The sequence below is a fragment of the Camelus bactrianus genome, chromosome 13 (assembly GCF_048773025.1).
Source record: "Camelus bactrianus isolate YW-2024 breed Bactrian camel chromosome 13, ASM4877302v1, whole genome shotgun sequence".
Classification (NCBI taxonomy): Eukaryota; Metazoa; Chordata; class Mammalia; order Artiodactyla; family Camelidae; genus Camelus; species Camelus bactrianus.
This window is the reverse complement of record NC_133551.1, coordinates 44,782,284-44,807,888: the sequence shown is the minus strand read 5'-3', so window position 1 is coordinate 44,807,888 and position 25,605 is coordinate 44,782,284. Positions and strand designations below refer to the sequence as shown.

Sequence of the window (25,605 nt, the reverse complement as noted above, 5' to 3'; positions counted from 1 at the left end):
GAAACTTTGTGAGTCCGGGGAAGCACTTCCGACGATTTACAAATGTGCACAGTGCACGTCCCCAAACAAGTCAGTAACACGGCTCTGCGTCTGGCAAGCACGGGCCATTAGATCTCTAACAGTGTGTTTCAGCTTGCATTTAAAAGATAAATAACTAGGTCAAACTCTGGCATATCAAATATCTCGCTAAACAAAGTAAGAATGATCCCATTGATAATTTTATAACCATAATTACCTTTCTTAGCTTGTCACAGTTATCACCCTGAGCAAATGTAATCTAAAACTGATAATGCCAAAAATTAACATCCTCCTTTTCACACCATTGGTCCAGTCCGGCCCTGTTTGGGCCCTCCAGGCTTTATATATTACTGGCTCTTCATCACAGGCTGGCCTTTGCTACCTGGTCATAATGCAGCCACATATGTATGAGGGATGCAAAGACATTATTAGATAAACTGTGGACACGGCAAGCTGATCCTGGTGGCTCAGTAAGAAGTTAGACCAGAATGGAATATTAGATCCAGATATCTCAGTTCACTAAAGGTAGTTTTTACAAACACAGAAGGTACTTAGGCTCAAGTGTCCAAGCTTCTCTTCATCTGATAGCGTTAGTATGGCCACCAAACTAGGCAATAGTCCCTTAAGGACACAGACTGACACAAGAAGCTATACTCACTAAACACCAATATCCCAGCCTGAGACCCTCTGGTCACATTTGCTAAAAAGGTATCCTTTAAACTTTTTGCAGTAATCTGTAACTTCTGTAAGATTTATAGAAGCCTCCAATCTAGTTTTCCATGGGATTTCTCAATTCCAACATCTTTCTGGCAGCCTGATTTCTTTGCATTAAAAAAAAAGAAAAAAAAAAAGCCCATGAAGTAAAAAAAAAAAGAAAAAGAAAAAGAAAAAGAAAAAGCGTATTGTCTACCACATGTTAAACAAGCTTTTCACTGTCACATTTATTAACATGCAACCAAACTGCTGAATGTCTTTGATAACTGTTTTACTTAAACTCAAGACTGACCTAAAAAAAGTGAAAAGAGCGGTAGCCAAAATAAAAAAATAATGCTTGCCAAATGCCAAAAATATGAACAAATAAATTAAACCATTAAAACATTTTAAATAAATGATTTTAACCTGAGTGCGGCACTTCCTTGAACTTATCAGACATTCAGTAATCACTGAGGTTGTAGAAAATTCCAGCTTTGGAGCAATTCCCTGAGGAGTAAAGAGAGGGTGTTATTAGACATTTTACTTTTTAAAAAGATAATTATTAGGGATGAAAATATGGCACAGTAACAGGCATCTATCAAGGTTCAGCTGCTTTATTTGATAGTTTGAACTTCTTATTAAGGATAAAGACAACATAGTGATGCTAAATGTTATCAAGACAGAGTTTCATTGCTGATGATTCACTTACAAGTGTTGCTTTTATGGAAAAATTAATATTTTTTTCATTTTTCATGTATTTCCCTGTCAAATTTTTTAAAGATTTTTAAACTAGGATGTAATATTAAAGTCTTATATATATGAAAATACTTAATGGATTTCAGCTCTTTTTATTTTTACAAATTTAAGACATATTTAACCATACACTCAAGAAATAATCTTCATACTCTCCATGTGTTAAAAATCACAGTATGTAGTTCTTGAAAACAGAAGTAAGTCTCCAGCAACTCCTCCAACATTTTTTCCCATAATGTAGCTTACATTCAGATCTATGTGGCTTCTACTTCTTGCAACACTTCAATCATCAGCTTAAACACCATTTTGAGAAAAGTGGAGACAAAGAATAAAATTCAAAGGAGCAGTCACAAAGCACCTGAGAAAATATTTGGGAGCACACAAATTACATGTTCACCAAAACATTAAAACATACAGTACTGTCTGTGCCCAGGGCAGCTTCATTCTAATATAGTGGAAGTCAGACATCTATCCTCTACAGACCCAGCCTTTGACCTATTAACTTTAAAGCTGCACACATTACACACTCCAGGAAAGGGAAATCTGCCTTTCCTATGAATTAACTGGATGATTGTTTTCCTGCAAATACACTTTTATTAATGATGTCCACTATGCTTATTTGTTAGTTAACCATTGCTATGGAGCACATTACTTTGCAGTTTAAAAGCTCGGTAAATACTATCCCACAAAGTTTCTAAGGGTCAGGAATCTGGCAGAGGCTGAACTAGGTGGTTCTGTCCCGAAATCTCTCATGAGGTTGCAGTCAAGATGCCGCATGGGCTGCAGCTGTCTGAAGACCTGACTGAAGGCGGAGGATCTGTTTCCTGAGATGGTTCATTCACACAGCTCTTGGCTGGAGCCCTCAGTTCTTTTCTAGCTTTTAGCAAGAGGACTCAGCTCCTCATCACATAAACCTCTCCCTAGGACTGCTTGAGTGTCCTCAGGACATGGTAACTAGTTCTCCCAAAGCAAAGCAAAGAGGAAGATGCAATCCTTTTTATGACTTAGTCTCAGAAGTCTAACCCTGTGCTTCTGTCACATCGTTCTATTCAGTAGAGTCTGTAAGGACAGCCCACATTCTAGGACAAAGGAGTTAGGCTACCATTTTAGCAGAGGAGCATCAAATATTTTGTGGACTTGTTTTTACACCACCTCAGTTCACTCTCTAACCACAAATTACTTACATTCTTCTCACGTGTAAACTAAACTTATGCCTTACCAAAAAAAAAAAAAAAAAAAAAAAAAGAGGGTAACGGATAATGAAAAGGAAAAGTCTCATTCTTTTACAACTTCAGTTTGAAATCTAGGAAGCTGGCATCTAAATCAAATCATTATTCAACCTTCTCAAGTATGGAGTATGGTCCTTTCAGTAGGTCCTAGAATACAGTCCCTCACAATGAGACCTATGAACTAAGGCAACAAGTTTTGTGCCCCTCACACATTCAAGGTACACACGTGCAGCAGGCACAGGACAACTGCTACAGACATTCCTGTTCAAAAGGGGAGAATATGTGAGGCAAACAGGGATCACTGGTCCACACCAGTTCTGATACCAGTCAGGAAAATGTTAGCGGTTCCTCACTTAGACTTTAGTTTAGTCCTAGTCCTGCTCAGAAATAACTATCCATGGTTATTTCCATCCACACTCTGGGCTCTTGTTTCCATCCTTTGAATGATCATTTCTTGGCAATGAGAGGTAGGCAGTGTTCTGAGCTTGGGTCCTGTCAACAGAATCTGGGAGGTCCAAAAGCCTTTTCATTTTGTAAGGTTGCTCTCCGTTTCAGGCCAAGCTGGTGGTGCTTTTGCCAATATAATGCTCTTAAATTTTTTTCTGGTTCTCATGTGAATCTTATTGGAGTTCACTTCATTAGACAAAGGTCTCACTCATCTCTACAGGGGTTCTGCTCAGACTGCTGAGGGATAATGCCCTTAAGCATCTTCAAGAATCTATGTTTAATTAAATTATTCTCTGAGGCAATATCTTCGATCTTTCTGAGATTTTTAATAAAGAATTTTACAGTCACACCCATGGTTTCACCATAAGACCACTATTTCCTGAAAGCACACTGGAATGACTTTTCCTCATAAGGCATTCCTTAATTTCGGCATTATCAGCCATTGGAGAGGACTGAGAATCCTCCAAAACAGTAAGTTCCAACTCCTTTTTGTATAATTAGCAGCCTTCCCTTTTGCTTCTCTCTCTCCTCTCATATTTTGCTATAAGCAGCAAGAAGAAACCAGACAGCCCCTCTAACACTCTGTCTGAAAGTCTCCTTACAAAGACCATGCATTTCATCAGGTATTTTTCTATTACCCACATTACTATTAAACTTTACACCATTTTTCTCCTAATTTCCAATGACATTTACCTCACTTTCCTGCAAACACTCATCTGACAGTTTCTTCAAGGCTCTTCAAGCTTTCACAAACATTCCAGCAAAGCTGTTCCAGCTTCTGCCCTCTCCGGAGAGTTGCTTGAGTGTCCTCACACATGGCAGGTGGCTTCCCCCAGAGTTAGTGATACAAGAGTGAGAACAAGGAGGAAGCCACGTGCATTTAATGACCTGATGTCAACTCTGATACTGTCACTTCACTATATTCTATCTGTTGGAGTCACTAAGTAGAGTCCATACTTAAGAGGAACAGATTAGCGCTGCCTTTGGGAGAGAGGAGTGTCAAAGCATTTGTGGACATATTTTATAACTACCCCAGCCTAGACTGCAACTTCTCACTTTACCCCTCCCCATATATTGCTGTTCACATAGTAAATACTCAGTGTTTTAGCCATTATTTTTACTGATCTTTCAAAACCAGTATGTATCAGTCGGGGTTCCAGGGAAACAGAACGAATAGGATATATATAGAGAGACATCTATTTTAAGGAATTGGTACATGTGAGAGTGGCAAGTCCAAAATCCACAGAAAAAGCTGGCAGGCTGGAAACCTGAGCAAAGTTGATAGTGTAGTCTTGAATGTGAAATCTGTAAGCAAGCCAGCAGGCTGGAAACTCAGGGTTTCTATACCACATTCTTAAGGAGGAATTCCTCATTCTTTGGGAAACTTCAGTTTTTGCTCTGCAGGTCTCCAATTAATTGGATGAGGTCCACCTACATTGTCAGGGGTACTCTCTTACATGTAAAGTCAACTGATTGTAAATATTAATCACATCTACAAAATACCTTCACAGTAACATCCAGACTTGTGTTTGACCAAACAACTGGGCACAATAACCTAACCAAGTCGACACATAAATCTAACCATCACATATCTCAAATGTCAGTTTCCTCTATAAAGTCTACAATAAGATGTAATTCATCCATTCAATTCAATCAAAAGACATTTAAGTACCTATTCCATGTAAAGAACTGTGCTAAGGGTTAAAATCAAAGATAAGAACGATTTTGACTGATTGTTTTTGTGGGTTTTTTTAATTGAGGTATAGTCAGTTTACAATGTTGTGTCAATTTGACTGATTCTGTTTTTATAGAGTTAACAGTCTAGAGATATTACCATCGCCAACATCACCAGCACCTTGTCATGATCTCCACAGCCATCATCGTATCACTAACACTTACTGAGTGTTCTCTACATGCCAGGTACTACGATAACCTTTTACAAGCTTTCATTAATCCACCCAACAACACGTTAACTCCATGTTACAGGGGATTGCTCAGATTTACTTAGGTAGACTGTGACAGTGTCAGGATTTAACCTCAGATGTGATCTGAATCCTTGCCACAGAGATGGGTTCAAGAAGATAGCCCAAAAAAAGGAGTTTGAAATTTGCACTGCTTGTGGGGGTGATGGAAGTGTTAGGTATCTTGATTGTAGCAATGGTTTAATAGGTGTATATATCTATCAGAATTCATCAAATTATACATCTGAAATATGTGTAGTTTACTATCAAATTTCATCAACTTGTATATCTGAAATACATGTAGCTTACTGTACAGAAATTATACCACAATAAAGTTGTTTAAAAAAAAAGAAGAAGAAGACAGTCTAAGACTCAGATAGATTTCTTAGATGTCTTTGCAGAATCACCAGAATACTGAGGAAGGGTGCACTGTTGCCTACCCGGGCAACACATTACTTATTGGAGTGTGTTGTCCAGTCACATTTAAATACAATAACTGAGATGATTGAATTTACATCTGCTATTTTGCTGTTCAATATACATATATGTGCATGTCTTTTTATCCTTCTGTTCTTTCTAACGGTCTCTTCTGAGTATGCATAGCTTAGTGGTCAGTGAACCTTTATTGATTATCTGTGTGTGGGCTGGGGAATGCACTCAAAGACACAGCAGGTCTTTGTCTCCCTTGGCTTTCACTTTCTGTTGGACTCCCAGTGTCTGCAGTGAACATGCACAGTTTAAGTCAGTCAGAGATGGACAGAAAGCTTATCTCAGCTCTTTTACTGCTCCCTTACTTCCAGGATCCCCCTGTCAACTTTCTGGCAGGTGTGCTGCCCACTCCCTTTGGAACTGCAAACTGCAATCGACCTCGCAACGCTGTAGGGTTTCCTCATACGCTTCTAACTGAATCCACCACATTTGGCTGGCAAAGCCGCAATATTTGCCCCTATGATCGTGACACCAATTCCAACATGTGGGTTTTCCAACACCACCAAGCAAGTCTCTGCAACACCATTTGGGTGTCCTGCAATTTAACTCAGTTCTGACACTTCCTGGAGATAGTGTCAGATACCAGGTTAAGGACTCAGTCCCTTGCGATTGCTCCCATCTGACTTCAGATGCTAATCGCAAGTCTGGGCTGTTACCCACATGCTACCAATGGGTGGTTCCCACGACCCCCTCCTTGGGTTTGATTAATTTGCCAGAGCTGCTCATAAAACTCAGAAAAACTGTATTTTCTGTTTACTAGTTTATATAAAAGGATATGATAAAGGATATAGATGAACATCCAGAGAGAAGAGGTGTACAGGGCGAGATATATGGGAAGGGGGAGGAGCTTCTGTGTCATCACCAGGGGAACTGTTCTCCCAGTGCTTCCGTGTGTTCACCAATGTGGAAGCTCTGACCCCGTCCTTTGGGGTTTTACAGAGACTTCACTAAACAGCATGGTTGATTAGATCACTGGCTGTTGGTGACTGAACTCAATCTCCAGCCCCTCTCCTTTCCAGAGGTCAGGGGTCGGGTAGAAAGTCCCAACCCTCTAATCACATGGTTGGTTCCCCTGGCAACCAGCCCCATCCTTAGGCTCCCAAGGAGCTTTCCAAGAGTCGCTTCCTTAACATAACAAAAGGCATGCTCTCCTCACTTAGGAAATTACAAGGGTTTTCTGAGCTCTGTGCCAGGAACGGGGTGGGGGGGAGATCAAATGTTTCTTGTTAGAAATCACAATATCACTGCTCAAAATTGATTCTGACCTCTCTGGTAGCAAAGCTGCTGATTTTTGCACCCTGTCCCAGGCTTGGTGAAGCCACACAGGGTATGGGAGATGTCCTAGGCAAAAAGATCAACTACTTCTGTCATTTCTACACAACGTTTTAGCAGTTATTCAAGCGTAGATATGTCTTAATTTGTCTTGTCTTAATTGCCAATCAGTTTCTGAGCTCTGAAACTGCTGTTTGTGACAGTTCTGTCCGGTTTTGTACTTACTTGTGTGGAGAGAGTAATTGCCAACCTATTCACACCACCACCACCGGAAGGCTCACTTTTTCCATTGTTTTAAAAAAAAAAAAGACAAAAGGCTCAAAATGGAGTAGCTTATGCTAAGCCCCACGTCACCAGATTTAAACTAATTACAGTTGTGGCTCTCCCAGAAATGGACTCTTAAACCAGTCAGTCAGGAATAGCCTGATCAGCATCCACTAGATAACCTACCTGATAGACCCCTTCTGTCCCCTAAAGGAAAATCACCTTGCAGTAACCAGCACACTTTTTGGCCTACTATAATTTCCCGGTTCCAGCTTCCTTCTGGATATAAAAGTTTTTCATTTTGTACAGCTCCTTGGAGCTTCTTTCTATCTGCTAGGTTAATCAAATTGATTTTTGCTCAAACTCTTAAATTTTTTAATATGCCTCAATTTATCTTTTAACAATATATATAGATTTTTTTGCCTTAGTAATCCAACATCTTCTGAATATGTATAAAAGTAACCCAAATTAAATAAAGAAAAATAACCTGCTAATGGTCCATTTTCTTATGTTTATATTGCCAATTTGGTATAATATAGCATTTTAAATTACTTTAAAAAGACCATTAATTTTAAAATTGAATTTTTTTTCATTGCAGGTTTCTAGAAAGTTTCTGAAACACTCTTTGAAGACTTTTATAGTATAGAATGGGGCTAATGGACACTGAAAATTCCCAAAGGAGGTATATTTTAATAGATTTGCTAGTCAACTTTCATACTTTCAGCAAGCTGAAATTTGCTATTTCCTAGGATAGAGTATATCATAAACCTAGACCTACAGGAGCAATTACTTAATTCACCACATTGGCTCATATATCACCCCACTTTCCTTACTCAGACTACTTTAACACTTTACAAAGTTAGTAAAAAAATATTTGTCCAAGTAATTTCAACCTAGACAACTTTAACTTTTTTCTTCTTTGCAACAGCTGGGGCTTTACTCAGTCTCTCTAAGTGGAAGGCATTTTCAGAAATAAAAATATCATTAAAGCCTCCAATGAAAATTGAAGAAGTTGTAGGAAAAGATGAGAGTCAGCTATCACTTAATGCAGCTCTCACTTTTAAGTGTATGATTACATATTTCCATTACACAAACATATAATAATTAATCTATCCATATTCCAACTTACGGACAGTTCAGTAATTTTCATTTTTCATTATTATGAACAGTGCTACAAATGAACATTCCTAAGAAGGCTCTCAGTATACCAGATAGAATATATATACCTAGAAAGTCATAGGCTATGAGAATCTTTGCCTTTACTGGATAATTTTGAATTGTGCTTATTCCAATTTATGTGGCATAACAGTATATGGAAGTTTCCACTTTTTCACACTTTTGATATTTGTCAGATGTATTAAACTTTACCAATCTTATGGCTATAAAAATGAAATCACATGACTGTTTCATTTTGAATTTTCCTAAATGCTAATGGGCTTGTGCACCATTTCAAATGTTTATTGGTCATTCTTTTGAGAGAAAGGTAAAGAGAACAGAGACAAAAAGACAGGCAGGGGCAGTGGGGAGGGGAGAAAAGGGAGAGGAGGAGAGGAGAAAAATCTGAAGAATATAAGGCAAAATAATATTTGTTAATTTTGGAGGGTAGATGCATGCATTTTGGTAAATTATTTTCATTTAGATTTCAGTATGTTTAAAATAACATCATAAATTCGTAAAATAAGTATGTTTTAAACCAAATTAAATTTTGAATTAGTTCTTCACATTTCAGGTGTTGACGGCTATGTGGCCGTTTCTGACAATGATCCTGCATCACAAATTGATTCAGAAATTAGTGAGCGCTTACTCGAAGGCCAGAAATCCTCCTCATGGTAACCTGGCGGTTTGAATCATGGTGTCCAGAAATTTGATTTGGACCCGGGAACATGAAATCTCGTGTATTCTCATCATACGTAGACAGTGTTTCACCCACTACAAGAAAGATATCCTATGATCAAATTATAACAAAATATGCTATTTAGAAACAAAATCATCAAGTATAAATACATAATGCCTGATGTCTTACTGAAATACCTGCTTCAGGGTCATTTTTTTTTTCTATGAAAGGAAAATTAAAATAAAGTTATGTTAAATGAATTAACACATTTCCTTATTCAGAAGTGTAGTGTATACTACTAATCCCCCTCCTTTTGTAGAAAAGGGACATTCATGTAAATTTTGTAACTATGAGTTCCTAGGAAAAAAAAAGTCCTTTTAAACATAGCAAGCTGAAATTTTCTATTTCCTAGGATAGAGTATATCATAAACCTAGACCTTTACACATCTAAAACTTAATTACTATTTCCACAAATTCTTTCCTATCATCCATTCTTTTCTACCCGCTATTATATTAGGTTACATGTTGAAAAAAAATGTAGACATTTGCTGCAGTCCGTGGTTACCTGAATTAGGTATATATGTAATATTCAAAAATTCTAGATTACTAGCTTTCAACAAAATATAGCTCTCCATTTCTCACATAAAATAAGGATTTAAGATAGATTTCTTCTATAATCATAGAAATCAATAATTGAAATAAAACTATCCTTCAGATTTTAACTCTACCTACCCTGGGATTTGTACTGTCTATTAAAAAGGTAAGGTTTTTATCCCCTCCATTCCCAAAAATAGACAATACACAAAAACAAAGATATAAGATAAACTTCTATCAACAAAAGTTTATAGTTTTAGAAAAATCACAAAAACTTAAAAGTAAATTTTTATGAATGTCTTAAAATATGCTAAGATGATATCAGGTCATTTTCAACTTGCAATTATTAGTGTTTATTCAATTTTAGAACTATGTGTTCAAATATCATTTATGTCAATCTTTCTGTATATATTATTTTGGTCTACTGACATTTTGCACATAGTAGACCAATGCTAGAAATTCAACATTGCTCTTAATTTGGGAAAAAGGGGAAAAGATGAGATTTTTTCATTGAAATGGGTTTACATGTCAATTACCTTATCAAACTACAATACAATACCTGGTGGAACAAGCTGAATCAACTCAAACAATGCTGTATCATCTGAAAGTTTAAAGAAAAACTTCCTTAAATAAACAAATTGATAATAAACAAAAGCTAATTACTTACCATAAAAGTATCTAAAAGCCAAAGTAATTGCTGGGTAGACTACAAATATGTTCATATCTTAGTACACTGCTTATATTTTTTGGTTGCTATGTATCTTATGGATTTATTAATCTATAGTAGAAATTAATCTCTTTAGGGTTTTTTTCTGATTTTTTAAAGCCTTAATTTTTTAGAACAGTTTTATTTACATTTACAACAAAACTGAGAGGGAGGTACAGAGATTTCCCATATCCCTACCCCATATATGCATAGCCCCCCACCCCATTATCAACATCACTCTTAGGAATGGTACTTTTTTTTTTTTTTTTATCGAGGATGAACCTAAAGTGACACATCATAATTGTCCAAAGTCCAGAGTTTACCTTAGGGGTCATTCTTGGTGATGAACATTCTGTAAGTTTAGACAAAAGTATAATGACATTATCCAACAGTATAATATCATACAGAGAATTTTCACTGCCCTATTCCTCTGTTCTTTGATGATTTTATCTTTCTCCTCCCCTATAACTCCACTACCACAAACACTGATATTTTTATTGTCTCCATAGTTTTATCTTTTTCAGAATGTCACATACTTGTAATTATACAGCCTTTTCAGGTTGGCTTCTTTCACTTAGTAATATGCATTTAAGTTTCCTCCCTGTGTTTTCATGGCTTGACGGCTCATTTCTTTTTAGCGTTGAATGATATTCCATTGTATAACCACATTTTATTTATCCATTTACCTACTGAAAGACATCTCAGTTGCTTCCAAGTTTTGGCAATTATGAGTAAAGCTACTATAAACATCCATGTGCGAGTTTTTGTGTAGACATAAATTTTCAACTCTGTGTAAATACCAAGGAGCACTATTGCTGGCTCATATGGTAAGAGTATGTTTAGTTTTGGAAGAAACTGCCAAACTGTCTTCCAGAGTGGCTGTGCCATTTTGCATTCCCACCAGTAATAAATAAGATTTCCTGTTGCTCCATCCTTACCACCACTTGGTTTTGTTAGTGTTTCAGACTTTGGCAATCCTAGCTAAGTACACGTATCTCATTGTTTTAATTTGCAATTACCTAATGACATATGATGTGGAGCATCTTTTCATATACTTATTTGCCATCTGTGTATCTTCTTTGGTGAGGTGTCTGTTACAGTCTTCGGCCTATTTTTTAATTGTGTTGTTTGTTTTCTTCTTGTTGGATTTTAAGAGTTCTTCATGTATCTTGGATATATCAATTGCAAATTTTTTTCCCCAGTCTGTGGCTGGTCTTCTAATTCTCTTGATTTTGTCTTTCCCAGAGTAGTTTTTCATTTAAATGCAGTCCAGATTATCAATTATTTCTTTCACAGTTTCTTTCAAAGACAACACTATGGTGTCTTGGATGTTGTATCTAAAAAGGTATCACCATACCCAAAGTCATCTAGATTTTCTCCAATGATATCTTCTAGGAGTTTTATAGATTTGTATTTTCCAATTAAGTTTATGATCCATTGTGAGCTAATTTTTGTGAAGGAAATATGGTCTGTATCTAGATTCGTATTTTTTTGCATGTGGATGTCCAGCTGTCCTAGCACCATATGCTGAAGAAACTATCTCTGCTCCATTGTATTGCCTTTGCTCCTTTCTCAAAGATCAGTTGATTTAGTTCTATATACTTTCATCAGTCGTGTAGGTTTGTGTATACACCACCACAGCCAAGATACAGAATAGCTCCATCACCACATGATCTCTTATGTTGCCCTTTTGTAACCACATCTACCTCCCTCCCCAACCCATCCCTAACCTCTGATAACCACTAATCTGTTTGCCATTTCTATAATTATATCATGCAGATATCTTTAGAAATAGTCTAAGTGGTCCCATTAAAAGACAGATTGGATTTAAAAAAACTTCCTCCAAATACCACTCATGAGACACACGTGTAAAATATAAGAATATAGAAAAATAGAAAAAAAATATAGACAAATATAGAATATGTAACAACTGAAAGAAAGCTGACTTGGGTATACCATAAAAGAGAAAGTAATCATTTATAACAAAACAACAGAATAATGAAAGGTTTGATTCACCAGTTGATAAATGCCTGGCAAGACTGGTCAAGAGAAAAGATGAAGACACAAATTATTAATGTCAGGAATGAAAGGGGAGAGACAGATATTTTTAAATCCTAAGACTTTATGAGTAATTTCATGCTACAAATGTATTGAATGTTATCTGAATCACATTTCAAACAAAAAATAGGACAATTGGGGAAATGTGAACTGAGTGGATATTTGATGATATTAAAAAATTGTTAATTTTTAAGTGTTCTTTTATTGTACATATCCGTATCAAGAAATAAAAGGATATATATCTGAGATTTACTTCAAAACAATCTGATATAAGAAAAAAATCAAATTCTTACCAAAAAAAATTTAAAATTCACACAGAGAAAAAACTGAATAGCTCTGTGTATGTGTATATATACGTATATATGCGTGGATGCACATAAAAACATATACAATCTGTTATTTAAAACCTTAGAACAAAGAAAACACTAAGGCAGATGACTTCTCTAGTGAATTTTTTCAAACTTTTAAGGAAGAAAATAATGCTGACTATGTACACTCTTTTGAGGACCAGTAAAAAAAAGAACACTTCTCAACCTACTTCATGAGCCCAGCAAAACCCTGTTACCAAAACCTGACAAGAACCTTACAAGAAAGGAAAATGACAGGCAATCTATTTCATAAACATAAATGCAAAAATACTACACGAAATATATTATATAGTCAAATTCATCAATATATAAATGCGATTTAGTATTCAAAACTAAAGCAACATAATTTACCACCTGAACAGAATAAAGAAGAAAAAGAGTTTCATAAAAGTTAATAATCATTCATGATTTCTTTAAAATCTTAGCAAACTAGAAATAGAAAAGAACTTCCTCAATCTGATAAAAGCTATCTACCAAAAACCTAAAGCAAACATCATACCAAGTGATGAAATGTTGACGCTTTCAGTCTGAGATCAGAAATGAGGCATTCACCTCATTCACTGCTGCCACTACTACCATTCACTTCAACATTTTACTGGAAATCTAATCCAGTGAAGGAAAGCAATAAAAAGAAATAAAAGGTATGACAGTAACAAAAGAGGAACTACATTCTCATCATTTGCAGACAATGTGATTGTGTACCTAAACAGTCCAAAGGAATCTAAAGACATTTTTTAAATTAATGCATACAGTGAGGTTGCTGGAAATAAGGTCAATATGCTGAATAACATATTGTTAATATATGAGCAACAGTTATAAGTGACATAATCTTGTTTAAAAGTGTGAAATACAGAGGGAGAGTATAGCTCAAGTGGAAGAGTGCTTGCTTAGTATTCATGAGGTCCTGGGTTCAATAGCCAGTGCCTCCTCTAAAAATAAATTAACCTAAGTATCTCCCTTCCCCACCTAAAATATAAAATAAATACAACGTAAAATTAGAAAATTATTTTTTATAAGTGTGAAATAGCTAGAAAAATAATAATTAAAAATATTTAAGACTGCTACATAGAAGAGAAAAATTAAGAGAGGAATATACTTGCTTGAGACATCAACCAATCATAATGTATGACCTTATCTTTATCCCAGTTCAAACAAAAGACTTATTTTTTTAAATTATAAGACAGTTGAGGAAATGTGAATTGAATATATACTTAATAGTAAGAAACTATTCATTTTGCGGGCATGATATGGTATTGTTCCTTTATTTTAGATATTGATACCTAATAGATAAAAGCATATGACGTCAGAGATTTTCTTCAAAATAATCTGGAAAAGGATGATGAAGTAGGGAGATATAGTTAAAAAAAATTAGCCATGAATTGATAATTATTGAACTGAGTGATGAGTATGAGGGCAGGGGGTCATTATTCTCTTTTAGTGTCCACTTTTATATATTTATGAAATTTTCTCTTAAAAAGCTTCCTGTTTTTGATTAGAGAAATTGTGTGTGTGCTCTAACAGCATCACTGTGGGAGCGCCCACTACACTGTTAAAGTTCTCTTCTGCTCCCCCAAAGAAACAAATAAATAAATAAAACGTTTTAAGAAATTAAAACCAAAAACGTTTCATAAAGAAATGTAAAAGGCTAAAAATAAAGCCAAGGAAAGAAACAGCAATTTTACAATTGAAACAAAAAAACCCCACCCTAGTCAGAATCATTTTGGAAGGGGCCAAACACTCAAGCAGAACATAGTCAATAAAATGTCCATCAAAATATTATTAGTATTGCCAAGTATTATTTCTGTGAACAATTTATAGTGAAAAAAGAAAAATAAAGACAGCTGTCAACAAACTGTATTTTCAAATATAATTATTTTTCATTCCAATAAGTTTGCTAAAGGTATCAATGGTCTCAGAAGTATCAATAATCTCAGGAGGAGTATAAAGTTTAAAAACAAAGGGTTTAAATAGAAAATAAATTTAAAATTTGTATCCATACACTATATACCTTCTGAATCTATCACTGACACAATGACTCACTGCCACACAAAGTGAAGTCAGGAAATAAATAATATAGGTCAAATTGTTATTGAAACCCCTCAGGTGTAAAGAAATGACCTGAAAAGTAACTGCTTGGGTTTGTTTAGTTTATATTTTAATAATAAGAACATAGATGAACTTCTAAAGAGAAAAACTATTTCCTAATTTCTATAAACTATGTTCTATTCCTTCATATTTAAAAAATAAATATTTTGGCAAAAATACTTCAGAAAGAAAGACCTTAAATTACTAAAGGATAAATTTTAGAGAACTAATGTTCCTGGAAACCAAATAGTAAGTTCATGTAAATAAATTACATCTACTGGAACACATAGTATAATTAATCCCATTTTATAGTTGCCCATAACCTTGTAACAAATACTGACAATTTCCTTCCTTCCTTCGTAAAAATTCCCATTTTCACATGTACTTCTAGTGTGAGTTACAAAGTAAATGCACTACAATACTCCAGAATTCTTAGTCACATAGAGCAAATCAAAAGCTACCATATGCACCTTGAGAGAGAGAGTCAGAATGCCTTTAACCTTCTGCACCAGCAAGAGTAACTGCTATAACAGTTTCCCCTGAAAGCCTACTTACTCGCCCTAACTACAAAGGTAAATTGGTTGGAATGCATTTGCCATCATGGATTTAAAATGTGAATCCTGAGTCCTACAAGCTCTCCTAAGGATTGAGGCAGGGAATCTCTCATTCACAGACTCTGAGGGACTTATTCTCAGCCTTCAAATCTTCACCTGAAAGCATTTGAAATACCCCAGACAGTAGGTAACCGCTAACTCCCAGAAGGTGAAAAGCAGCGGCTCTAATGAAACTGCTCTTTTAACCTACAGGTGAGAGAAAACAGGAGGGACACCTAGTGATCCACGACAATATAAACACAGGTCACATCTTCGCTTTATCCAAATGTCAAAGGGAATGAAGCCAGAGCAGCTATTATTATATTATAAATTCTCAAATACAAAATAAATTTCTTAAAGGATTATAACACTACAAACGGGTATCTCTCAATAGGATAGTTTCAACACTCATAAAAACAAACAATGAGAGGCCGTTATATGACGCATTTATACTTTACTTAACTCCTTGGATATCAAACACCTAGTATGTGCCACATATTGTCAATGTGCACTAGAGATACAGCAGTGAACAAAAAAGGAAAAGTCAATGCTCTTATGAGACCATCATTCTAATGAGAGAGAAAATAAAAAATAAGGAATATATCAGTGCTAGGAACAAAAGCAGGAGGTACATTCATCCCTATTCACCCTTAACAGTGCAGCACGCTTTTCACACCTGCCGTCCTGGTGGAAATACTAAAAATACACTTTTACTCTCAAAGTATCCTGGTAGAGAAGATAATGATAACTAAAGATAATGGAATAGAGAGAGATTGATATATTCATCAAAAGTGGGTGCTATACTTTAGTGAGAAAAGATCTCTTAGTTTGATAAATTTGAGCAGTGACTGGAGAGAAGTGAGGAAGCAAGCAGTATAAACATCTGTAGGGAGAGGTTTTCAGGTGGTGTATTTGTGGCAGTATGTAGCTGACCACTGAGCAATGTGGGGTTAGGAGCGCAAATCCTCCCTGCAGTCCAACAGCCATATACAGCTTCTAGTCGGCCCTCCACATCCACAGTTCCTCCATGTTAGTGGTTTCTCCACACCTGCAGCTCCTCCGGATCTGCAGTTCAGCACCCACAGATTCAACTGACCACAGATCGTGTGGTTCTGGAAAAAAAGCCCGCATGTAAGTGGACCTGCCCAGCTCAAACCTATGTTGTTCAAGGGTCAACTGTACTGTGTGTGTGTGTGTGTGTGTGTGTGTGTGGTGTGTGTGTGTGTGTGTGTGTGTATGTGTGTGGCTTTAATGCCAGTGGCACTTAATATCACTTTATATTTATATTTATATATCATAAATACATATTTCCCAAGAGGGTTAGGTGATTCTGGGCCTCCAGAGTTTCCTTAGAGGTGCAGACGTGGTATGAAGGGGGATGAATAATAACAGACATAATAACAGCACACCACTAACAAAGATAAACAAAGGACATTGTAAGTGTTTACTGAGTGTCAAGGACTGTTCTAAGCACTTTATCTGAGGTTACTCAAGTATCTGACCATTTTATTAGACTGTTCAATTAAGGGGGTCCTTGGATCTCCTTGAGCATTTGGACCATGCTCAACTAGACAGCCATCCACCAAAAAAAAAAAAAAAATAATAGAGAGAGAATGAGAATTTTACCTCTCACCATACACAAAAATTAACTTAAAATGGATCATAGGCCTAAATGTAAGGGATAAAACTATAAAATGCATAGAAGAAAAGATAAGAGAAAACTTTTGTAATCTTTGGTAAAGCGAAGATTTCACCAAAAACATGATCCATAAAAGAAAAAAATTTATAACTCAGACTTCATAACGTTTGTTCTTTAGAAGACACCATTTAAAGAATGAAAAAACAAGTCATAGAATAGGAGAAAATGTTTACGAATCGCATTTCTGATAAAGGACTTACATATAGAATATTTTTAAAAGAAAAAAATTTACAACTCAATAAGACAAATAACCAATTCCAAAATGAACAAAATATTTGAATAAGCATTTTGCAAGAAAAGATATATGAATAGCTAATCTGCACATGGAAAGATGCTCAACACTATTAGTCAGTATTAAAATGCAAATTAAAAATACAATGAGATACCACCACATACCCAACAAAATGGCTATATACCCCCCCAAAAATGACAATATCAAGTCCTGGGGATGATGTGGAAAGTCTTCATATGTTGCCGGTGGGAATGTACAATGGTACAGTAACTTTAGAAAACAAGTTGACAGTTTCTTAAGAAGTTAAACTTAGCATACAACCCAGCATATATCCATATAGTCCCAGCAACATTGTCCATAATACCCAAAACCTAGAAACAATCCAAATGCCCATCAGATGGTAAATGGAAGGGAGAAAAAAAGCTCCATACCATAGAATATTTTTCATCAATAAAAAGGAATAAACTGCTAATACACAGAAAAACATGGATAAACCTCAAAAACATTATTTTAACAAATTGACAGCACTAGGGAAAAAAAGTGAGGGACACTATTACAGAAAAAAAAAAAAAAACTTAAGAGCTAAATGGCCATATGCAATGTGTGAGCCACACCTTGATGGGATCCTGATTTTAACAAACCAGCTGTATAAAGACATTTTGATGAAACAGGAGAAATCTGCATAATGACTAAGTATTTGATGTTATTAAGGAATTATTATTAATTTTGTTAGGTATGATACCACTGTGGTGGTTATACTTCTTTTTAAAAAGTCAGTCAGAGGTCATGCCAGAATATTTGCAACGAAATAATGTACGTACAGAATTTGTTTTTAAATATTCCAACATTGTTTTAAGTGGGAGGGTGAACATGTGAACAATTGGCAAAATGTCAAAAACTGTTGAGGCTGATAGGTATATGGGACTTCACCGTTCCATCTTTTCCACTTTTAGTGTGTTTTTAATTTTTCATATTAATAAGATTAGGAGACCACAAAAATTACAAAACTGAGAGGGGGAAAAAAAAGTAAAAGAAAAAAGGGCCCAAAGCTCACAAGAGAGGTCAGGGATAAAGACTGGTGTGTAAGTCATCAGAAGATAGGTAATACACGAAACCAAGTCTTTGACGAGTATCGTATAAGGAGAGAGGAGAAGCTAAGTAAAAAGTAATCAGAGAAGTGAAGCCAGAGGGAAACCAATATTTAAAGACAGGGCAGAGAAAGATGAATTTGAGAAAGATACCAAAAAGTGGAATGTCAATGAGGTGGGAAGAGATCTAAGAGAAAAACTGAATCAGGGAAATCACAGCAAGAAAGATTCCAAATAATATTTACAACCAAGTACTCTTCTTAGAGCCTCTAAATTTTAAATCAAACAGAAAAAATATATTTTTTTAACAGAAGAATTTCAAAATGATGAGAGAAATAATTATCTTCATATTTTCTAAGATACCCAATTTCCCAGATACTGAACAAGATGTTCAAGAAAATTAAAAGCGATTTACCCATTAGCACCAAACTGGCACCTAGCTAGATGGCCACAGTGGAAAATAGAATACCAAGTGCTAGAAGGTCTATTTAAAAAAAAACAAAGAAGATATTGATACTGGCCATAAAGAATTCTCTGGAGATGAGTCACTAAACTATCAGCTCCCTCAGGGTAAGCCAATGAGCCAGCCCTGTTTCTACCTATATGCCTAGATTCCAGCATGCGGCCAGGTTCCATGTTTTTACACTGCTAGAGTCCCAGTGGTGTGAGAGGGCAGGGACAGGTGTGGAAGGGACAGCTGACACTGATGATGCCCAGTACCAGCGTTCTGAGCCACAGTCATACATTAGACCAATCTGGTAATCCCCAACCCCTTTCTAATTACAAGGATGAGTAACAGAGCTCTTCATTTCATACCCAGAGCTTGAATAACTTACTCTCAAGTGTATATACCTTTGCACTGCTGCTCTCACAAGTAGTTGGATCTTTTTGTAGTTGATTCCTAGTATTTCGAAGAACTTACTGTTAACCACAGCCTTGAAATATGTCACTTTCAAATGATTTATTAACATATTTGAATATAATGCAAAATGCAAAAGTATATATATTTTAAGCTACTATTACTTCAATCTTCTATTACTTACTGTCTTGATTTGTAACACAATGAGGTTAAAGGCACACTTTTGTTCGCAGGGCAAAGTCCCATCTAACATGAATCTCAATCCTTACATCATTAATAGTCCATATTATCTTAATCAATAAAATGTTCAAATAAGTCTTTTTGTAGTTCACAGATCAAACATAGAAAAAAGAAAAGTTCCTTGTCTCTCTGTGGCACATGTATTTTTTATTTCCAGGTATATTCCAAAATTCTAAAAAGTATAAAAAAAAAAGTCTCACCGCGAGGTTACTGAAATTCTTATTAGAACTTTTTTGACTTTTATCTAACTCAGGATTAAAGAGCATAAATCTACAATCTCTTAGAATCAAGAATTAAAAGTTAAAAACTTACATTCAAGCTGTGCAACCACATCTCCAGGGTCTACTGCTTCAGGGAACACCTACAGCGAGAGAAGGCAGAGGGAAGCAGGGCAGAGAAGAGGAAGCAAAAGGGTACATATGAAAGTCTTTGTGTTTTCCTTCCCCTTCCCAAAAGATTCCTCTCCCAACCAAAGAAACTTTATACATTATTGAGAACAGTCACTTCCTCTCTGCTTCCCATGATCACTATGGAAGATTTTACAAACAAACAAACATTAAACTGGTTCTGCCTCCCTCTCCAATTTCATCTGCTAGAACTCTTCTCTCTTTTGTCACCATGACTATACTGGCCTTCTTGGTGTTCCTCCAGTTCATCAAGCTTGTTCCCAAGACACCTTTATATCTGCTGTTCCTCTGCTTAGAATGCTTTTCCCCGAGACCTTCAAATAACTGATACTGTCTCATAATTCAGGCTCAGCTTCACTGTTACTGCCTTCTCTGACCTTCCTTTAAAAGAGACAATCCCCCTCACCCCTCTGTCCCCTTACTCTCCCTTTACTTTCATCATGATACTTACTATCTAAAATTACTTGCATTTACTTGATTATTGTCTGTTTCTCCCATTGCAATGTAAGCTCCAAGCGGGGAGACCGTTTGTCTTGTTTACCCAGTGCCTAGAACAGTGCAGAGAACTGAGCAGGCACTCAGTAATTACTTGTGGAGAAAAGGAAGAAAAAAAAAAAAGGAAAGAAGGAAGGAGGAAGGGAAGAAGGGAAGAAAGGAAGGAAGGAGGGAAGTAGACAAGGAAAGGAGGAAAGAAAAAAGTGAGAAATACAATTGGTAATAATTAACCAAAAGCATCAGGTTTAGGGGGGGAAAAAAGAAAAGAGACATATAGAAAGAAGTACCACAAGACACCCATAAGTAAAATATGAGCTATTCTTACCTATGAATATCTCCCCTCTCTCTCTCGTTTATAAAAATGATTACTTAGAATTCAAGATGTTACATGTTATATAAAGCCCACAAGACAATTTTAGAAGTAAACTGACCCATCATGAAAAAGAGGCAAATGACTTGTTATATAATAAAATGTATATTTATTTTCAAGCTTCCAAATTTCAGTTACAAATCTCCTTTTGAATTTAAATCAAAGTGCATGGTCAACAATAATAATATGTGTTATTCAAAATTTGGAGCCACTTTGATTTTGTTTATTAACATTTGATTGGCTATTTGAACTCACCTTTTCAAACACCATTCTGGCATTGAAGACCAGTGGGAAATTGGCTGGGACACATTGTGTCTTCTTGTATTGGCCAAACACACAGATGCTAAGATAGATGTCCTCCTTGTCTTTCAGCACCACTCCTGGGCAAGTTACCTGAAAGAAATTAGACAGATGGATGTGACTGCTTCATGAATTCCCTGGACTATCCTACCAAAATAACTTATCAAACATTGCATAAAAACACTAGTCTGCTAAGCTAATAAAAATATGCACAAGTAAAAAATAGAGAGCGATTCTAGTGTTTACGGAGTTAAATGAAATGCCTTTATAACTTCCATTCCTCTGAGAAATCTATGATTTTTCCAGTTGGTAATTTGTGCCACATTTGAAGCTCTATGTAATGGCTCTTGGGACAGACACTAATAGTTTTAAACAGTCAGCCTTAGGCTCCCACTTTATGTAGAATGCTGACATAAACTTATTCAGCATCATTTAACCACAAAGGATAGACTCAGCAGAAATAAAGCACTATATTAGAGGACAAAAAATAAAAATAAAAAGCACAAATCTGACCTATATCACCCTAAATATCAGCCCATACACACCCTCATCAAAGGAAATATGACAAAGTTTCAAAGCAAGTGAATTGTAAATTTCCAGCCAATGAAATATTTTTAAACATAAAATTGCACTTAACTATTCTCTTGATTGACACAAAGTATAGGCATAAAATATGAGGTTTCTAAAAAATACATAGCACAGCCTCTCCAGTTCCTGCTATTTTTCATTGTCAATGGTCAGCCACACCATTAAAGATTCTCTAAGATTTGAATCCAACCTATTACATAGCAATATTACTCAACACTTCCTAAAAATACAAAGTATATCTTTTTATTGTTTTCTGAACACAGCCATAACTTTCTTGCTTTACATTCTTCCATTATCTGGATTACTACTCATTACTACTCCATTCTATGCCCTCTTCATTTACTTCTACCACCTCCCAAGGTTTACATTAACTGCCATTCCATATACAAAACTTCTCCTGATTCACCAGCTACCATTATTCAATTCAATTTAATTCAAACATTTATAGTGAATTTATTATATTCAAGTAAATATGTTTTAGAGTCTCATAGCATTTTGTAGTTCTCTTAAGGCCCATGAATTTTAATTAAGTGGGTACATCTCACCTCTTTTTCATTATAAATTCCCTGAAAACAGAAATTTTAATTTTCTCATCAGTGAATCCAAAAACACAGACTTTCAGTATTAAGGAGCAGCTTAGAAATCCAATACACCTTTGGATTTTTTATATAGGAAAACAATAGAGCCCCAATAAAGTGAAGATGATTTACTTACTTAAAGTCACACAATAAATGAGTCATTCAGAGTACTTAGAATACTGCCTGACAGAGCATTCAAGAAATACTAGCTATAATTATTGTTAGCCTGAAAGCCACTATCATTCGCTATCTTAATATAGACGACTGCACTGAAAAATGACTAAGACTTCATGTCCCTTTGTACATAGAAGGTAAGATTATTTTCCATGCTAGCTATTTTCACTCCATCTACATCTTACTCTGTTTTCTACTTCTGACCTAATGTATTCACTACTGATTATTAAAATCAAGGTCCTCAGTAAATCGCATTCTATCAGTTTCATTTTCTACTCTGTCTCATTAAAACCAAACCTGTTAGAGCCCCTCTAAATCTGTGTTATGCCTATAGATGTGGCTGGTCCAAACTGAGACGGACAGTAAGTGCAAAAGAGAGGATTTTGAAGATTTTTGAAGACTTGTTCAAACATTTTGAAGACTTATTACAAATAAACAGTGTAAAATATCTCATTAACAACTTTCATATTAATTGCATGTTGAAAGGATAATACTTTGACTATACTGACATAAATAAAATTATGGTAAAAATTTTATCACTTTTAATTTTTTAATGCAGCTAGTAAAAAAAATTAAATTACATACTTGGCTCAAGTTTTCACTCATATTATATTTCTACTGGACAGCACAGCTCTAACTGTCCTCACAAGAAAATACTGAGTCTCTTTCTAACTTGTAATATCTGTAAGAAGACATGGTATTTTTCCCTCATCCACAATTTTACAAATTCTGCCACCCTTTAAAGGAATACCATGGAGCTTTCCAAAAAGAAGGCAAGAAGAGGGGGTTAAGAAAATCAGATGAAAACAAACAGAAATAGCAAGGTGCTGACTTAAACGAGCCATACGGATAATTACATGAATGTAAATATCCTAAGTGTTGTTACTAAGAGGCAGAAATTATCAGACTGGATAAAAAAGCAAGATATAGCATGCTTGTCTGCAAAAAAACCAACTTTAAAGATTAAAACCCGGTGGCAATAATTATATTATACAAAATAGACTTTAAAGATTGCTACAAGAGACAAAGAAGGACGTTATATAATGATCAAGGGATCAATCCAAGAGAAGATGTAACAATTATAAATATATATGCACCCAACATAGGAGCACCTCAATATATAAGGCAACTGTTAACAGACCTAAAAGGAGAAATCAACAATACCACAATAATAGTGTGGAAACTGAATACCCCACTTACACCAATGGACAGATTATCCAGACAGAAAATCAATAAGGAAATACAGGCCTTAAGTGGACCAGATGGGCTCAACTGTTATTTATAGAGCACGCCATCTGAAAGCAGAATATACATTCTTCTCAACTGCACACAGAACAGTCTCCAGGACAGATCACATGCTGGCCTACAAAGCAAGCCTCAGTAAACTTAAGAAAACTGAAATCACATATCAAGCTTCTTTTCCAATTACAACACTATGAGATTAGAAATCAACTACAAGGAAAAAACTGCAAAAACCACAACACATGGAAGCTAAACAATATGCTACTAAACAACCAATGGATCACTGAAGAAATCAAAGAGGAAATCAAAAAAAAACACTTAGAGCCAAATGAAAATGAAAATATGAAGATCCAAAACCTCTGGGACACAGCAAAATCACTTCTAGGAGGGAAGTTTACAGTGATACAAGCTCACTTCAGGAAACAAGAACAATTTCAAATAAACAACCTAAGCTAACATCAAAAGCAATTAGAGAAAGAAGAACAAACAAAACCCAAAGTTAGTAGAAGGGAAGAAATCATAAAGATTAAAGCAGAAAATAAATGAAATAAAGACTAAAAATTTTTTTTAAAAAATCAGTGAAACTAAGAGCTGGTTCCTTGAAAAGATAAACAAAATTGATAAACCTTTAGCCAGACTCATCAAGACAAAAAGGAAGAGGGCCCAAATTAATAAAATCAGAAATGAAAAAGGAGAAGTTACAACCAACACTACAGAAATACAAAGGATCATAAGCATCTACTATGAGCAACTATACACCAACAAAATGGACAGCCTAGAAGAAATGGACAATTTCTTAAAAAGGTACAATTTGCCAAGACTGAATCAATTTGCCAAGACTGAACCAGGAAGACATAGAAAATATGAAGAGAAACCAATTACCAGCACTGAAATTGAATCAGTAATTAGAAAAATCCCAAGAAATAAGAGTCCAGGACCATACGGCTTCACAGGGGAATTCTACCACACATTCAGAGAAGAGTTAACACCAGTTCTTCTGAAACTACTCCAAAAAACTGCAGAGGAAGGAACACTTCCAAACACATTCTATGAGGCCACCATCATCCTGATACCAAGACAGGAAAAAAAAATCACAAAAAAGAACATTACAGCCAATATCACTTATGAATATAGGTGCAAAAATCCTCAACAAAATACTAGCAAATGAACTCCAACAATACAGTAAAAGAATCATACACCATGATCAAGTGGAATTTATCCCAGGGATGCAAGGATTTTTCAATATCCACAAATCAATCAGTGTGATACACATTAACAAACTGAAGAATAAAAACCATATAATCATCTCAATAGATGCAGAAAAAGCTTTTGATAAAATTCAGCACCCATTAATGATTAAAATAAAACTCTCCAGAAAGTGGGCATAGAGGGAACATACCTCAACATAATAAAGGTCATATATGACAAACCCACAGCTAACACATACTCAATGGTGAAAAGCTGAAAACATTTCCTCTAAGATCAGGAACAAGACAAGGATACCCACTCTTGCCACTTTTATTCAACATAGTTTTGGAAGTCCTAGCCACAGCAATCAGAGGGGAAAAAAAGAAATAAAAGGAATCCAAATTGGAAAAGAAAGAAAACTGTCACTGTCTGCAGATGACATGATACTGCTATACATAGAAAATCCTAAAGATGCTCCCAGAAAACTACTAGAGCTCATCAATGAATCTGATAATGTTGCAGGATACAAAATTAGTACACAGAAATCAGTTGCATTTTTATACACTAACAACAAAATAGCAAAAAAAGAAATTAAGGAAACAATCCCATTTACCATTTGATCAAAACAAATAAAAAACCTAGGAATAAACCTACCTAAGGAGGTAAAGGACCTGTACTCTGAAAACTGTAAGACACTGATGAAAGAAGTTGAAGATGACACAAACAGATGGAAAGATGTACTATGCTCTTGGACTGGAAGAATCAATATTCTTAAAATGGC

General features: G+C 35.5%; 1 protein-coding gene across 7 annotated transcripts in view; it reads right to left on the bottom strand.

The window, feature by feature from the left end:
* The window catches only part of SPATA6 (spermatogenesis associated 6), a 107,312-nt gene that overhangs the window by 69,988 nt on the left and 11,719 nt on the right, over window positions 1-25,605 (bottom strand). For 3 of the 7 annotated variants that reach the window (XM_010951149.3, XM_045513824.2, XM_010951141.3), the window contains exons 2-6: window positions 21,010-21,147; window positions 19,795-19,843; window positions 10,114-10,155; window positions 8,931-9,055; window positions 1,138-1,218 (exon numbers count right to left, since the gene is read on the bottom strand). In XM_010951149.3, coding sequence (XP_010949451.2) covers window positions 1,138-1,218; window positions 8,931-9,055; window positions 10,114-10,155; window positions 19,795-19,843; window positions 21,010-21,147 — 435 coding nt within the window. Of the gene's footprint in view, window positions 1-1,137; window positions 1,219-8,930; window positions 9,072-10,113; window positions 10,156-10,583; window positions 10,613-19,794; window positions 19,844-21,009; window positions 21,148-25,605 lie in introns of those variants that run through there. The other 4 variants (XM_074376519.1, XM_045513827.2, XM_045513820.2 and 1 more) reach the window with 4 other exon arrangements.